This window comes from Aspergillus fischeri, genomic scaffold (genome assembly GCF_000149645.3).
Source record: "Aspergillus fischeri NRRL 181 1099437636247 genomic scaffold, whole genome shotgun sequence".
NCBI lineage: Eukaryota > Fungi > Ascomycota > Eurotiomycetes > Eurotiales > Aspergillaceae > Aspergillus > Aspergillus fischeri.
Genome location: NW_001509772.1, coordinates 2,238,990 through 2,254,756, shown reverse-complemented (window position 1 = coordinate 2,254,756; position 15,767 = coordinate 2,238,990). Strand labels below are relative to the sequence as shown.

General features: G+C 51.0%; 6 protein-coding genes across 6 annotated transcripts; 2 read left to right on the top strand and 4 right to left on the bottom strand.

The window, feature by feature from the left end:
- Nucleotides 1-240: 240 nt before the first annotated feature.
- NFIA_040010 (GFA family protein) lies at nt 241-978 on the bottom strand (the record flags this gene model as incomplete). Its single annotated transcript, XM_001266321.1, has 3 exons — nt 241-358; nt 418-670; nt 741-978. The coding sequence occupies 3 exons, from the start codon at nt 976-978 to the stop codon at nt 241-243; spliced, it is 609 nt and encodes a 202-aa protein (XP_001266322.1).
- Nucleotides 979-2,575: 1,597 nt separating this feature from the next.
- Nucleotides 2,576-4,297, top strand: NFIA_040000 (F-box domain protein; the record flags this gene model as incomplete). Its single annotated transcript, XM_001266320.1, has 2 exons — nt 2,576-2,895; nt 2,971-4,297. The coding sequence occupies 2 exons, from the start codon at nt 2,576-2,578 to the stop codon at nt 4,295-4,297; spliced, it is 1,647 nt and encodes a 548-aa protein (XP_001266321.1).
- A 1,729-nt stretch (nt 4,298-6,026) lies between these two features.
- Nucleotides 6,027-7,709, bottom strand: NFIA_039990 (glycoside hydrolase family 27 protein; the record flags this gene model as incomplete). The annotated part of the gene is made up of 7 exons (XM_001266319.1): nt 6,027-6,437; nt 6,500-6,684; nt 6,745-7,041; nt 7,102-7,191; nt 7,245-7,385; nt 7,435-7,567; nt 7,623-7,709. The coding sequence occupies 7 exons, from the start codon at nt 7,707-7,709 to the stop codon at nt 6,027-6,029; spliced, it is 1,344 nt and encodes a 447-aa protein (XP_001266320.1).
- An 847-nt stretch (nt 7,710-8,556) lies between these two features.
- Nucleotides 8,557-12,431, bottom strand: NFIA_039980 (putative inositol polyphosphate phosphatase; the record flags this gene model as incomplete). Its single annotated transcript, XM_001266318.1, has 6 exons — nt 8,557-8,635; nt 8,685-9,352; nt 9,409-9,668; nt 9,722-9,931; nt 9,987-12,315; nt 12,384-12,431. 6 exons carry the CDS (start codon nt 12,429-12,431, stop codon nt 8,557-8,559), a joined length of 3,594 nt encoding a protein of 1,197 aa, XP_001266319.1.
- A 955-nt stretch (nt 12,432-13,386) lies between these two features.
- Nucleotides 13,387-13,936, top strand: NFIA_039970 (uncharacterized protein; the record flags this gene model as incomplete). Its single annotated transcript, XM_001266317.1, has 3 exons — nt 13,387-13,580; nt 13,676-13,777; nt 13,855-13,936. 3 exons carry the CDS (start codon nt 13,387-13,389, stop codon nt 13,934-13,936), a joined length of 378 nt encoding a protein of 125 aa, XP_001266318.1.
- Nucleotides 13,937-14,151: 215 nt separating this feature from the next.
- pre6 (proteasome core particle subunit alpha 4) lies at nt 14,152-15,256 on the bottom strand (the record flags this gene model as incomplete). Its single annotated transcript, XM_001266316.1, has 5 exons — nt 14,152-14,500; nt 14,577-14,964; nt 15,042-15,094; nt 15,150-15,156; nt 15,229-15,256. The coding sequence occupies 5 exons, from the start codon at nt 15,254-15,256 to the stop codon at nt 14,152-14,154; spliced, it is 825 nt and encodes a 274-aa protein (XP_001266317.1).
- Nucleotides 15,257-15,767: the final 511 nt, after the last annotated feature.

Genomic DNA, 15,767 nt, shown 5'->3' with positions numbered 1-15,767 from the left:
GCGGTCCAGGGCCCCGAGTGAGACTCTGACAGCTAGGTTACCACTAGCATAAATCGGTAATTAGATTATGTTGCTAGAGGAACATGCTCTCGTTAATGGCGTTCATTGGCTTCCGCGCTCTAGTATACGCAGACCGCGAGAATGGATGTATAGAACAGACATGAATAATCTTGAAGATATCATTCAGGAAGAATATATGAGTAGACCCAATATACAGATTGAAATATGTAATATATATGCTCATTCTGATTTCTTATTACCATAGTCATCCACGAGATCACTCTCTTCATCCATCCCTGACCACTTAGTTTTGCCATCTAGAATTTCTATGCAGCGTTTGTCGTAGAAAATATGGCAACTGCGAGAAAAAGTTAGCCAGGAAGTTCTGATGGCAATTGTTGAGAAGTGATGACATACTCAGGTGCGAAAGCCTCCCTCCATTTCTGGCGCTCCTCGTCCGAATCACCAGCGACAATGGCTTCTGGGAAAATGAGGCATACATTTCGCCCTTCGTCCATGATGGGAGTCCGACAGAATGAACATGATACTTTTGTTGGAACCTCGTATTCTCTCGTACTGTGAGCGGAAGAATAGAATGAGAGACCGTGGGCTCCCTTGTCGAATGTCAGATCAGATTTGTGGAAAATTGCAGCCCATTGGAAAGGAGCTCCTGCAAATAGGTCAGTGTCTCTCAATGTCTTGTGGACATCGCATGGACTGTATGCCATCGTCTGACTTACCATGCATGACTTGGCAACCTCGACAATGACAGTACTTGGCCTTCAGCGGCTTTTCTCGACTAATCTTATAGGTGACTTGACCACACTGACATTTGGCTTGCCACTTCACCGGACCGAACTCCTCAGGGGGTTGAATCAGATACGGAGGACGTTGTTTCCATTCCTCATTCTCCATGGGGCGCTCAGACGACGCATTGGAGGCATTAGGTTTGGGGATTGACGATCCCTTAGCTGGCATATCTTCTGTTATTTTTGAAAATGACCTGAGCTGGAAACAGTACTTTGACGCAGTCTGGGCAGTTTTGGTCAGATAAACCCGCTTGATTGTCTGTTGATTCTTAACTGGGCGAATTGCAGTCGAGAATGACCAGTTGGTGGCACAACGAGCGGTTGCGAACCTTGTGCAGAGCATGAAGATGAATGTTTTCCGGAGAGGACGATGTTCAATCTGAATTCGATGCGACTCTCTGGAATCGGCTTATATACCATGGACAATCAGGTACTTCATCGCATTCTTGAGTGTATTCAATCATGATGGCATGACATCATGACGATGTCAGGCAAAATCGATACTGGACAGACGTGTCTTGACTTCCCTGATTGACGGCTGAAGATGTCAGGCATGGATATAGACATAACCTTATATCAAGCTTCCCCAGAATCGAATAGAAAGTTTCTTGATTTCCTGCAGATTCAAACCCAATCTGACCTCATACGAGAGTCTGGCCAACTGGAGACGATCAGGCCACGTGAGCGTCTAGGTAGGAGTTAAGTCGAGGGCTAAAGTAGCAGCCATAACTAATAATTAGTGATATCGATCAATTGTTTTGATAATGGTACTCCTGCCACCTTTCAACTCTTTTCGTGAGAATACCTCGTAGTGTATGATTATCTGGACCCCTGTCGTTGCTCACGTGCTCTCAAAATGCTGCACAGATCCCCGGCTCAATTATTTTGTCTGGTTATCAATTGTCCCAAAAAAAAGGTTCTGGATTAACTTGGATAATATAGACTATGACTGGCTACTCTGAAAAGAACAGTTCAAAGGCTGAAACGTCGTTCATTTACAACCCCACTGGTTTAAGTCTGACTGCCAATATGAAACACCCGCCCGCGTTTCGTACAAAGCTCCTAGCTTGGCAATCGGCATCACGTTTGAATGTCTGATCAAATCTTTGAAAGAGCTGCTGGATATCCCTGTACATGTCAAATAAATTGGCAGCTATTAATCGACATGGACGTTGAAATACTCATGCGCGGCAAATGTACTGTTAGGATAGCGACCTGTTTATAGGACTGATATAAATAGACAAGCCCGAAGGGGAATATCACAATCCTTCATTCCTTCATTCAAATCCAGCCAAATAGCCAAGACAAGCGACAAAGAAGCCTCCAGCGCGTGTCCATCGTTCTTGGTCCCAATCACATTATCACACCTCCAGCCGTCAAAAAAGAGGATCCTACTTTCCGTCTGCCGTTTTCTACTCCGTGGTCGAAACTCAATGGGAAAATGAACCCGAATTTCGACGGATAAAGGCATCAGAAAGGGCAATCTGTCTCTCTGCTTTCCAACTGTCCAATCCTCCAAGGTCGTCCGATAATCCAACTCACTAAGACAGTGCATGTCCCAATCATAACCGACTGCCTCGCAGCCTCGCTTACCCTTTAGTTTTGATGATCCTCCGGGCCTCCCCCTCCTTCTTCTTTATTTAATTTCCAGCTGATCACTCTTCAAATCTCGCCCCCCTTGGTGATTCTCGAACCCAACAATCCTTTATCAATGTCGTCTTTCTCCCACTCCGCAAACTGCCTCTAGCAATAATATCATAATCATTATGGGCTTGTTTAATCGACTCAGACGGCGTTCCAAGAGCCACAGCCGTGCGGGGAATGCGGCCAGCTATGAACATCTCCGCATCTCTCCCGATCATAGTGTTCCCCCAGTTCCCACGTTAAGGCGAGACTTCACCAAGATCCTTCCTCCTCCGGTTCTGGCACGGATCTTTGCTTTTGTTTGTCCCCATGCAGCGGACAGCAGCTATGCGACTTCGGAGGAGTCCATGACCGAGGATGGCTGCATGCTCTGTGACATGCGCGACCTAGCACACTGTGCTGTGGTGTGCAAGCGGTGGTATCCGGCTGCTCGAAGTGTATTGTAAGCTTCTCCGCTCTGGTCTACTCTTGTTCTGTGTCGTTTGGTCTCGTTGCTCATCTAAATCCCAATACACAGGTACTCCCATGTCCGCATCGATGCCGTCCACTACTGCGAACTCGAAGTCCAACTGGCAGCCAGGCGAAAGCGCCGTTCCTTCTTTGACCGCAATGGCGACCCCATTGATGCACCCCAGGCCCGGTTGGAATTATTCATGCGCTCAGTGCGAAATTCGGATGAGCTGGGAAACATGGTCTTGTCTCTGCGAATGCCGTACATGACGCGTGAAGCAAATAAGGCGGGCATTGCCCGAACGATCTCGGTGTGCCCCAACCTCCGATACGTGGACTTGCCGGCTGGCCTATACAGCGATGACCCGACATGTCTTGCCCTGAAGCAAGAGCTCATGGCCCGTTGTCCCGATATACGCCGCATGGCCTATCGCCATGGCTCCGAAGGAAGCTTCTCGCAGTTGCCTGGATCCCGTTTGTGGATGAACTTGGAAATCTTGGAGTTGTCGCGACTCCAAATCGAGCCAAACATTCTTCGCTTTGGTCTGGGCGCTTTTCCCTATCTGCGTGAATTGACGTTGGAAGAGCTTCCTTGGCTTGATGATTCCGCTTTTAGACACTCTCAATCACTGCCTCCATTCCCAGCCGTCCAACGGCTTACACTTCGAGATACCCCAAAGGTCACGGCAAGCGGGCTTGCCGCGTTCTTCTCCCTTCCTGTGAATCGCAAATCATTACATTATCTGACTTTGTCGGCCACCGGAGTTCTTCCATCCACTCTGTATCAAATTCTAGCATCAGCGCCATGTCTGCAAGGGCTTTTCTTCATTCAAGAAGTATCCCGATCCTTTCCCACGGAACAGGTACCACCTCTGGCGTCCACGTCGCTCAAGATGCTGCACTATGAGATCACTTCTTCGAACACGTCTTATGGTCTACCACCTATTGCGGCCTCATACTATACCTACCTGATCTCCTCTTTAATGTCAAATTGTCTTCCAGCATTACGCGATCTGTATGTTCGCGACGCCAGCTTCCCAGAAGCGCTGCTACTTGCGCCTCCACCTCGAATCTTCGGAGGTGGTGAAAACGGCCCGCAAATCCCTGCTGGCGGTCTCTCGCAGCCCCTCAATGTGTACAGCAAGGGATTGGACGAACTGGAATGGAACTTTACTCCGTACGAGCCGCCTCAGACGCGCGGCCGGCGGGAGAGCACGACACGTCCGGTGAGCTTCCATGACGCACAATTGAGTCGATCTTGGGGAGGAGACGCAAGGAAGAGTGTCCTTGTCGGAAATGGATTCGGCGGATTTCTCGCCGTTCCTGTCGATGACGATCGTCCGAAGAGTAGTGGAGGCTGGAGACGTCAAAGTCGGCAAGACTTATGGCGGTGATTCTGCTGATCATTCCAAGGGGGCGGGGGCGTGTGATATAAGTGATATATGACCAAATACGGGATAATGGCATAATGATATACCCTGAATTACTGAATCGTGGCTTTCGTATAGATGGTTTTCATTTTTCAGAAGCAGAGCACCTGAGCGACAGAACTTGAGCTATGGACTCACGACAGAGACACTTCTCTAGGGTCAGAAATTTTGACCGGAGATTGTTCTGGGCTGTTGTTACGATATGTGGGTTTGGTCTTGGGGCATCGGAAGGTTGGACAACCTCCTTCCATTTATGGTACCGAAATAGACTTCATCCTTATTCGCTTCTTAGACTGGCTTGAACCACCTCCATACCCCATTAACCTTGTATCTTGGTATCCCAATATCAGCACGATCTCACCATGATTCTCTCCTTCTCTCGGACCGGTTACTTTTAGACAGGAATCTGCGATCTCGAGCCTTCTCCTTTGTCTTGAGAGCAGCTAGACGATGGCTGCAGTCATCTCAGACAATGATAACACTCTGGATGGGACGAATGGCGAGGAGGATCCATCAGAGCTAGAAGTCGCCGCAGAAACCAATCGCAGAAACGAGATGTCGTCCTCCATCGCAACGTGAGTTCCCCAGAGGCCACAGTTCTATACATCTGCTAAGGAGATCTTTCCAACAGTCTGAGGGCGAACCCGAAGTACAGTGACTTCTTGATTCTTTGCGGTGCTCATGTCTTCCCAGCCCATAAAGCAATAATCTGCTCGCAGTCCGACTTTTTCACCAAAGTGTTTGACTCGCATTTCTCCGTTGGTTACCGAGTTGCTTCCTCGTCTCTAACAAGCAAGCCTTCTGACCACGGTATTGCAGGAAGCCTGCACGGGGCGAATCAGGCTCCCCGACCATCCGCTGGTCGTCCTTCTGCTGCTCGATTACCTCTATTCAAGCGATTACACATTCTATCTGGATTATGATTTTCCTACATCATTCTTAGCTGAAGGACAAAGTCCACCGGGGGATCTTGTCGGTCAGTCCAGGCCCTAATGCTGGAGCAGGTACATTCCTGACACTACGGAAGCTATAGATCGTCTCCACTGCTGCGAGCTCTCTGTTCATATACACGTGTTCCTCGTCGCGGATCGCCTTCTAATCAGAGGATTGAAGTACCTGGCCAAGGAGAAGTTTGCGGACATTCTCAGAAAAGCATCGTTTCCAACTGTATATCCTCGTGCTGTCAGGGAAGTTTATACAATGACTTCGATACACCATCGGCTTCTGCGTGATGTAGTTGTCGATTTTACGTTGGATGCCTTACATAGCCATGGCGAAAGGGGCCACTTTGATCCCAATTTCCCGAGGCATATTCTTGAGGAGTTCCCCGAGTTTGCACAGGACTTGACGACTAAGCTTGTTGATGAGTGGGTGGAAGATGAGAAGAGTATCGCTTCGGACTTGATGCAAATAGCGGAATATTTTCGGCTTTGTTGATGGAGTAGGCATAGTTTTGGGTATGGCTGATAGCATAGCAGATATGCTATTCATCAGGTTGGTGGAAGTTAACCCTTTGCACTCCGTTGAGTGCCGATATACGTTGGATAGAAAACATTCGCTTGTATGCAGGTCTTACACAAACAAAGACCCTTCATGATAGTCTATAGTGGACTGGGTAGTTGATGACCATGAACGGAGTGTTCACTGAACATCTTGATATGAACCGTCGGGATACTGTTGGAAATTCCACCATCTAGCATGCCCTCCCCACAACCAGCGCAGCCACATCATGGCTCTCCAATTCCACACTGTAGTGATCTCTCACGCAACCCAAATCCTTCCCGGTCCAGACATCCGTCACACGAAATCCAGTGCGCCGTTTCCCCTGTCTACCGAGCACATCTTTCAGCTCAGGGATTTCCTTCCACACAGCCGTACGCCTCTGCTTCGTATCTTCCGAATTCAGCATCAGCACCAGCGTGCCACCCAGCACTGACGATGCGCCAGACCAGTACTCTGCGGGATGAGCCGGGTCAAACGTCCAGTCAGGATTGTACCCCCATTTGTATGGGTGCGCAGGACGGCCCACCACCGGGTCCTGGTGGAACTTTAGGAGAATCTTGTTTGAGAGGATAGCGAGGTGGTCCTGGCTGATGGAGTCGAGCTGCCAATCAGGTCAATACATGTCCACTACCCTGGTGAGTCCGATTGCAAAGACAAACGTACAGCAGTCCCGATAATCAAGGGCGACTTCATCGCCGCCCAGAGCGCAAAGTGCGCTCTGTTCTCTGCTAGTGTGAGATTGCCGTTGCCGACCTCCAGCATGTCCGGGTCCGGATAGCCCCAGAAATCAACGTAGTTCATCAGGAAGGAGTTCTCATTGGCGATGGCGGCGATGCGGGGCCAGGATGCTGGTGGTATCGGTTAGTTACTAGGCACAGGCACGCATGAAGGTCAAGGTTGAAGCTTACGCGTGATATCCCCAGTCGTTCGCCAGGAATTGCCTGTCTCGTTGCCCCAGTCGTTCACATCCGCTTGACCCCAGTTACATAGCGAGTACAGGATTGTGCGGTCGACGCTGACCAACGCATCGCGCATCCGCCTGTACCGCTCCGCTGTCAACGACGTGCGCCAGTCGTAACCCGCCGGCGCGGGATTCTTGTTATCGGGACAGGTCCCGTTTGTGGATTTACTGCCCGGGTCTGGGACGCAGTAGGTGTACGCGTCTGTCCAGTTCGAGGGGACACCGCAGTTGTCGTACTTCAGGTCTGATTTGCGGGTTAGTTAGCTGAGTCGCTTGCCAATATAAGACTTGGGACACAACATACAGTCAATGCCCCATTCCGCAAATGTCTGGGCATCGATATCTTCGTAGCCCAGACTGGCAGGGTATCCGGCGCAGGTCGTCAGCCCGGCACCTTCTTGCGTCAGCTCCTTGTTCGTCTGCACCTATCCATCGGCAGTGACTCACTGCTATAGATTCCAACTTTCAGCCCCAGATCATGTATCTGGTCCGCTAGGCCGGAGATACCATCAGGGAACTTCTCAGGGTCCGGGACCATTCGCTGCGTGCTCGCGTCTCGTCCGCTCTTGACGGACCAGCAATCATCGACTACCATCGTCAACAAACATCATCCTGGGAGCTGGATGAGGCAACTCACTATTGATATACTCATATCCTAGATCCTTCAGACCCAGATTGACGACCTCGTTCGCGGCAGTCATGATCTTGGCCGCATCGATGTCGCAGCCGAACGCATTCCACGAGTTCCAGCCTAGGGCGGGTAGTTTTCCCTGTCGAGTTTTAGACGTCTGCTTGTACGAATGTTCGGAGAGAAGGCCAGCTTACCACATTGCCCGGTCTAACGAGCGCATTGCTTCCTCGAGCGAGGGTTAACACTGCAGCTGCAGTGGTCAGAGAGAGAAACGTCGTCATCTCGACTGGATGCTTCCCTGATACCTAATGGGGAGAAATGCGAAGTAGAAGCCCCTTGATTTGATTGTCAGTGTGAACACAACTGATAGATGTACCCGGAGTATCTATATAGCAAACATTCCCCGCATCAGACCACCCAAACAAGCATCCACGGCAAGTGATGCTGAGGGATGTACATCATGGCTGATCATCATACTCTCGAACCAATCAACCAGGTCCTGGATGTTTGTTCTTGGAGAATACAGCCTAAGCTTCTGCCTTTTGGAGGCTAGCGCTGTGTTTAGTTGGCATATATTGTAACAGTTGCACGGCAAATACTCCGTGCGGGTTGAAACGCGGAGCACGGACGAGATACCGTGCTGAAATGAGAAGGTGAGATGCATGTTTGCGACTCAGTGTGCATTAGATATCCGGATAAGTCCGTATATTCTTGACGTATGTACTCCACTTTGATTCCACAGTGGGAGATTGTGCGAAAGGGCAGCAGTAGTCCTTGGATCAAGGGCTGGGGGTATTACCAATGTCTATGGTTATCTTGCGGGGGTTGTAATGTCTGCGTGAAATAGTATAATGAAAAATTAGGATCAGAATGCAGTTGTCTAATCACCTGCCTGCATAGCAGTGAATCTATCTACCACCCAGGGCTCTCTTCATGATACATGTCTATCGTGAAATCATTAGTCGTACAACAACAATAGCACAGTACAGCAACAACACCGTAGACGCAGCAAACCGTCTTATACACTTCATTCCCTGACCAACATTTACCTGTCCAAAGAAGCGATCACCACGGAAGAAATGCCATGCAAGAAAATGCGGAGACAAAAGACGGATATCAAGCAACGGCTCATTGACTGCCCGTGCCTAGAATCAAAGCTCGCGCCTGCTGAGGATCTGTCCCCAGGACGCTAATCAGGTATTCAATGCTACACACGTTAGTAAAACCTGGACAGAAAGACAGTGGGAATAGCCTACCTAGCTTCAGAAGCCAGCCTGCGCTTCTCTTTTTGGAATTCCTGCTGACATGATTCCCACACCGCGGCACGTTCTTGCGGCAGCACAGTCTTGACGCGGAGCTTGAACGATGCGCTCACAGGCCGATGGTCGGAGGCTCGGACCTCGTGTCGTCGGTAATCCAACTGCTTAATCCGACCTAGCCCCCTGTAGAGTACGCGATCGCACCACGCGGGGGACCGTTTCTTCTCACTCGAGTCGTATTCGTCCGTGCCGACATCGTACTTGTACGTCGGCGCGAACGTGATGGGCGCCTCCGTGAATGACCGGAGTCGGAAGCCGGGGTTCTTGCGTCGCGATGCCAGCAGTTGGTCTCGCTCAAGCAACTTTGAGAGGTTGTTGTTGCGAATGTCCTCGATGATCACATTCCGTGGGATCGAGTCGATTCGGTAATTGAGATCACCGTTCAGAATGCAAATCTCATGATCCATAATCATCGTTCCATCACCACCGCTGACAAAGTGGTTTGCCCGAGTGGTAAGGCTGTTTTCTACCGGAAGCACTTCGGACTCGAGAATGGCTGCAATGTCATTGTTGCGGTGCGCCGTTTGCGACTGCCCGGCTGCTAGATGGCAATTCACGAAACAGAAAGAACTATCGTCCAGTATGAAGCGAAGGATCAGGGCACCCTACGCAATCAGCAAACGGACCAAAAATCGGCGCGCACCGTCCCTCAAATACATACCTTGTTCCCGTGCAATCCTCCCATACCCCGCTTCACCTCTGCAGCGCCGATGTTCTTTATCCTCTGTCGTTCCTTGTGCTTGACAAAGACGCAGGTAAAGAGACCAATGAGATTCGCTGAATGAAGAAGGACATACGACTCCTCGAGAGGCATGCAGTCGTTGATACAGCGAGTCAGATGCTCCATCCATACCCGGTACTGACGGCTCATATGTTCTTTCTCTCCGCCGTCTTTCTTCTTGCTTCCCAACAACAAGCTTTCTATAGACGAATTAGTGAAACTCACACGTGAGGCAGCCCAGACTTCTACTCACTGGCTGTGATCTTCTTATTCTCAAGATCTACAAGCTCCTGGAAGCCGAAGACCAAAATCTCGGGTGGATTTTCGGGATGAATTGCCTCCTGAATGAAGTTGCTGGAGCGGACACTACCTGGCGTAGACGCGCCAGCGTTCCATGTTACAATGACTGCCGAGATCTCACGGAACTTGCAGAATTCAACATCTCTGCTCTGCATGCGGGTTTCTGTTGACATTAGTTTTCGCTTTTCATTCATCGTACCTGGAGAATATCAACTTACCCAGCCAATCATCCTCCAGCATTCCATCCCAGAGGCGAATGCAATTGTCGTCTCCTAACGAGGTCACCTGCAGCCGGTTCATGGTCCAGACACTACTGGAATCCAGTAGGAAGCTAGAGACTGGACCGTCATGCGCTCGCCAATCCTTCTTAACTATCCATGGGTTGGTTTTCGTGTCGTAGACATAGATCATGCCCGTCTTATAGGCCGCCCAAAGATAATCACCAACCACACCTAAGCAGTTAATCTTGTAAACGCTTACATTGACAACTGCTAGACAAGCGTAATCTGTGGAAGAGTACACGGTAACCTTGCCATCCGCATGGCCCAGGTACACACGTCCCCCATCTCTAGTCGTGTAGATACCGGACGTGACATCGCCAGTGTGCTGCGAGCCCAGAGGTTTCTTCAAGACCTTAAATGAGACATCGTCACGTGCGTTTGGCCGATATACGTGAACCTCCTTGCCGGTTGCCAGCCATAATGTGTCTCCGACGACCAGCGAGAATGTATGTCCCCGGGCGACTCGGTCATAGGGGTTGTGGTAGCTGTACTGAAGATTCGGAGTCCCAGACTCGTCCGGCGGCCAGACAAGCAATCGTCCCTCGTCGTCAAGGGTCCACATCTCCTTCTTATGTCGGAGGATTTTGATCACTTCACGGCGCGAGGGATAGGAGCGTGTTGCTACAATGGATCGAGTGGAAATGTCCACTTCATGGATTTCTCCCGTGCTCATGCCCAGCCATAGCCGCTGACCCTCATCTTCCAGGCCGGTACCTGGCTTGAATGCTATCGATAGACTCTTCACAGTCTCACCGTGGCTGAGACTCATGATTTGTTCTCCGTTCGTGAGATCCCATACCCGGGTCAAATAACCTGTTGTACACACATGCTTGCCGCATATATCCATCAAACGAGTGTCATATCTTGTATGGATTTCCCTCGGTCCGTTCTTAAGAAGAGGCGGTCGACGATTAGTGGTTGATGCGTCAGGATAGTCAGTCCGCGAGATTGCCGGTTCGTCCACGGGATCCTGTCCGAATGTGTCCGCGCGGGCCAACTGCCGTTCAGGAACAGAAGACGCCTGCCCTGGCTTAGCGTCTTTGGAGAACGACGGCTGTCGGTGTATTTGCGTGGGAGTCTGGTTCTCCCTTGGGGGCAGTTGGAATGATTGCGGTCTAGGTGATGGTTCAGGATGCGAAAAGCCGTCCAGATGAAGCGACGGCCGAGACGGAGATGCGCCACTCCTTCGCGCCAAGGACGAATGCCGTGGCGGAAGGCTGGGAGGCTCGGTGGGAGTATCGGTCGCTTGGAGCCTGCGAGCTGACAACGGCGCAGCTGACAAAGGCTCCGTCTGCTTCATTGGATGTGGTGGGACCTGTACCATCAGTGGTTTCATGTCCCGCGTCGGTTCCGGGATGGGTCTCCTGCGCGAAAAGCCAAGCTCGCGCGCATCCCGAAGAGCATGCGCAGACGGCACAGGGCTCCTGTCATCGAACGATTGACGGCTTGGGGGTTCAGTCGTCGGCCGAGAAGGAGAGCGTGGCATCTGCGGACGTCCACAAGATGATGGTTTGACGGACGGCTTCTCGGGACTGCCTGGAGGCGTGCTGAACGGTGATATCCGATCCTCTGACGTTGTCCTCTCTGGCTTCGGTGCCAGAGTCGCGCTCTCATGGGAAGTTAAGGCTGCCGGCTTTGCAGGGACCTTCGGCTTCTCCGCCCGATCGATGGGGGGAGGCAACGAAGAGCTTTTTTGCTTTCGATCGGGCGGACTCTCACCGATGAAGCTCCCCGAATGAGAATGCGCTGGCGACAAATGACTAGGCAGCTGCTGGAACGTCGAGGAATTGGGCGTTGTTGGTCGGTTGGTCGGCGGCGGCAATGAGCCCCGAGAGGGGTCCGGGGGACTGCGGGACATCCTGGAGTTGACGGTGTGCTCAGCCTGGTTTTGGGATCCAAATCCCCGCGGAGGTGATCGCGGCGAGTCAACCGTCAAAGTCGGTGCCAGTTGCGGCGACGAGTGGAAGTTCATCGACATGGGTCTGCCCTGCCTCCTGCCTGGAGATATTCCCGGGGAGCCGCTGCGCCGTGAGAATCCGCCATTTGTCCGATCGTACCGCTGGCCATTCTGAGGTTTTGCCGTCGCATTCCATGGGGATTGAGCCCGAGGAAGGTCGAGAGAAGCGCGCGCGGAGCGCACCTCGTCGACAGGTTCGGGCGTCCTCAGGAAGGGAGTCGAATCATGCGGACTAGTAGCTGGGAAGGCGGATGGTGATCGGCGATGGGACAGGTTCTCGAAATGGGACAGAAGGGAGGAAACCGGTCTCTGCGAAAATTTTCAGGATCAGTAAAAGATACTCATACACTCACTCACACAGGAAGCGCAACTCATACAATGGGAGCATTATCCGTGCCGTCCTTGTCCTTGCCGCTTCCCTCCATGACCACAACGAGAGATCGCGCGCAGGAAGGGCGGGGAGATATGAATCATAGGCCTTTTTTAAATCTTGAACCCTGCGTCCGGTGCAATGTTATTCTATGTCGGCGTTCGGTATCGAGAGTCGAGACAAGTAGCCGAGAAGAGACTGGAAGTAAATATGGTGGCGGGCAAGAAGTCAGGTGCAGATCGTTGGGTATAAATGAGCGAGAACGGATCGAGAAAGGAAACCAAGCAAGAGAAATGACCGTCCAGGAGTCATCTGACGAAGACCTTGAGCCGCAGCTGAATTTATACTTAGACAGTAGCTGGAGATGAGCACTCGGGGAAAGGCGAGGACGAAGATCGACCAGAAGGAGACAGGGGGCGGTGCAAAAGCGTGTGGAGAGCCAAAGGGATGACGATTAACAAGTGGGGGTTGAGGAAGAGGAGCAGAGAGGGGAGCATCAATGAAGGAAAGCACAGCAGTAGAAGAGCAAAGATCAGAGTTCAAAAGGAAGGGAATGAAGATCTATCTCTTCTGAATGTCAATCCATCACGATAACCACGATAACCTAACAATTGCGATCCGATCCATTACTGACAGTCACCTCCGTCCATACTCCGTGATTCTATCAGCCAAGACGGTGACCTTTATTTTTAGCTTCTTTCTTTTAGTCTCTATCAATTATCTAGTCAACCTCTCTACAGAGTAGAGCATAGATATACCTCTCTACAGTCCTTCCTCACTCCCATTCCATATCCATATCACACTCATTTACTCCTCACAATGTGGTACGTCCATTCCAACCACCACCACCTTATAGTTACTCCCTCTAACCACCGCACAGCAAACACGTCCTCAACGCCCAAGTAGCCATCCGCTCTCCCTGCTGTAAGCAACACACACCACACCACACGCATTCGCAAAAGCCTTAGCTATCCTCAATACTCACCGTCCTCATCCCCCCCAGGCCGAAAATGGTTCGACTGCGCCGAATGCCACCTCGAACAAGAAACCCACCCGCTCACCAAATCCACCGAAATGGTATTCCCACACCCACAACCCCCGCTACCCGCAAAATCAGCCTAGATCTAAACCGTTATCCCCAGACATTCGCCTGTAAAAAGTGCAAGAAGTGTTTCCGGAAGGACGCGACGGAGTTCGATGAGAGGTGCGTTCATGCTGAATGGCCCAGGGTTGCCCGGGAGTGCGCTTGTGACTCGGGGGCCCTCAGGCGAGGATGTCAGGTGCTGATGTTTACGGTAGTGACGAGTACTGCCCGCACTGCGATAACCATTTTGTGATCGACGCTGTGACGCCCAAGGCTGCGTTGCAGGTTGAGGGTGATGATGCTCGGATTGATTCTAGGTATGTTTCTTCCGTCTGGTGCTGCTTTTGAAACGTTGTATGCGGTCGATGGGCGATGCTGACTTTTCACGCTTTAGAATGATCAAGGACGACCGTGTACGGGAACACAAGGAAAAGTCGATATTCAATTTCAAGGATATATCGGATCGGCTAGGCTGAGTTGGATCGATCACGATGGTTAACGAAAATTACGATCTAATGCTTGCATATTGTCCGCATCCCAACAGATTCACCATAGATTACCCGTTGCACACTCGTTGGTTCTACAATATAGTGCACATTTCTTCAGGAGCATGACGCTGCGCAAGTCTCATGAATTCGAAGGAGAAAAGTTGTAGTTAGGTCTCGTAGTTGCACATGTCCTGTATAGAGTCTCAGTCGGCCGACTCCCGGGTCGACTCCCCAGTCTCCCCACCACCGGGCCGCGTAAGGATGGCCGCCGTTGTGGTTCCGGTCCGGCCAGTCTTCTTCTTCGCGGCCTCCTCTTGCTTCTCCGTCTCTATACTCTTGACGTAGGCCTCGATCTGGTCGTCAGGCAACATCTCGATCGTCTTGCCGGGAGCCATGATAGCCACCTCGATGTTCTTGGCGCCAGTCTGCACCACCTCCAGTAGCGACTTGATGGTAAGCTGGATCGTCTGTTCCCGGTCCATATCGTCCTGGTGATTCCGCTCAAGAAACTCGCGCACAGTCTTGCTGGAACGACCAATAGCATTTGCTTTCCTGTAGAGCAAGTATCCAAGTCAGCAACGTCCCTAACGCAACCAAATCACTCGCCTCAAGCCAAGAAGCCACATACCAAGCAGAGTAGATCCCCGAAGGCTCGGTCATGTATAGTCGAGGCACCTTATCATTCGGATCGAATCCTACAACCAGAGTACTGATACCAAAAGGCCGGACACCGCCGCTCTGTGTGTACCGCTGCTGCACACTAGCAATGTATTTGGTAATGTATTCAATAGTAACGGGGTCCTCGACGGTCAGTCTGTGCGACTGGGCTTCTAATCTGGCCTTGTCAATGAGAATACGGGCATCGGCGTTCAGTCCGGCAAAAGCGAGAACGGCGTGGTTGTCCAGCTGGGCAATCTTCGACGGTGTAATACGGGTATCTTGGAGCTTGAGGGCAGACCGCTTCTCGCAGCCCAGGACGACGACATCTTTGCCCTTTACTCCGACAGCGCAAGTTCCTGTTCAGCGCAGAGATGGGTCAGCGTGAGATGGAACAGAATGAAATTTGGGAGCTTCAGAAGGCAGATTGACCTACCTCGCTTCACAGCTTCCATGGCATATTCCACCTGGAAGACGTGCCCGTCGGGGCTGTTACCATGGTTAGAAAGCTGCTTCTAAAGCTCTAACATATACCAGAGCATACCTGAAGACTATATCTCTGTCAGAATAAGCTGTCCTCTAGACCAATGATGCAAGTAGCTAGGGTAGCTAAGCTGCCTTACCTGAAAGAGCTCGGTCATATCCCGACATTGTGGGCTGTGAGAAGTGCTGCGTCTAGGAGAGATAGGTACGGAATGAAAAAAATGGCAATGGCGATAGAAAAGGTTGGCGAGGATCAAGTGGATGGCTTGTAATGTAGTTCGCTGAATGCTGAGAATTGTATCTCCGACCTTGGGGTGATGACGGGATGGAGGTGAACGCGAGTCCCGCGGTTGCCTCAGAGCTCTCAAGACGCTTGGCGCGCGGCTATTTGCTACAGCGACCAAGCTTCCATGACAGGTATATGACAGTCCGAACTCATTAAACAGCCATTCTATCTTTTTCCTCACTGGAAATAATGATGCTATATGTAATGAAAATGCTTGGGACAGCTGACTATCAGTCCAGACAATCGTGTTTCTACCTTTACTGCATCAAATCGTGCTGGTTCCAAAGTAATTCTCAAGGGTTGGTTTACAGCATAGCATCGACTTTTCATATTGTAAACAATGTTGGCCAAAAGACAACATAAGGGGAACAGAGGAATTATAGACATATAGAA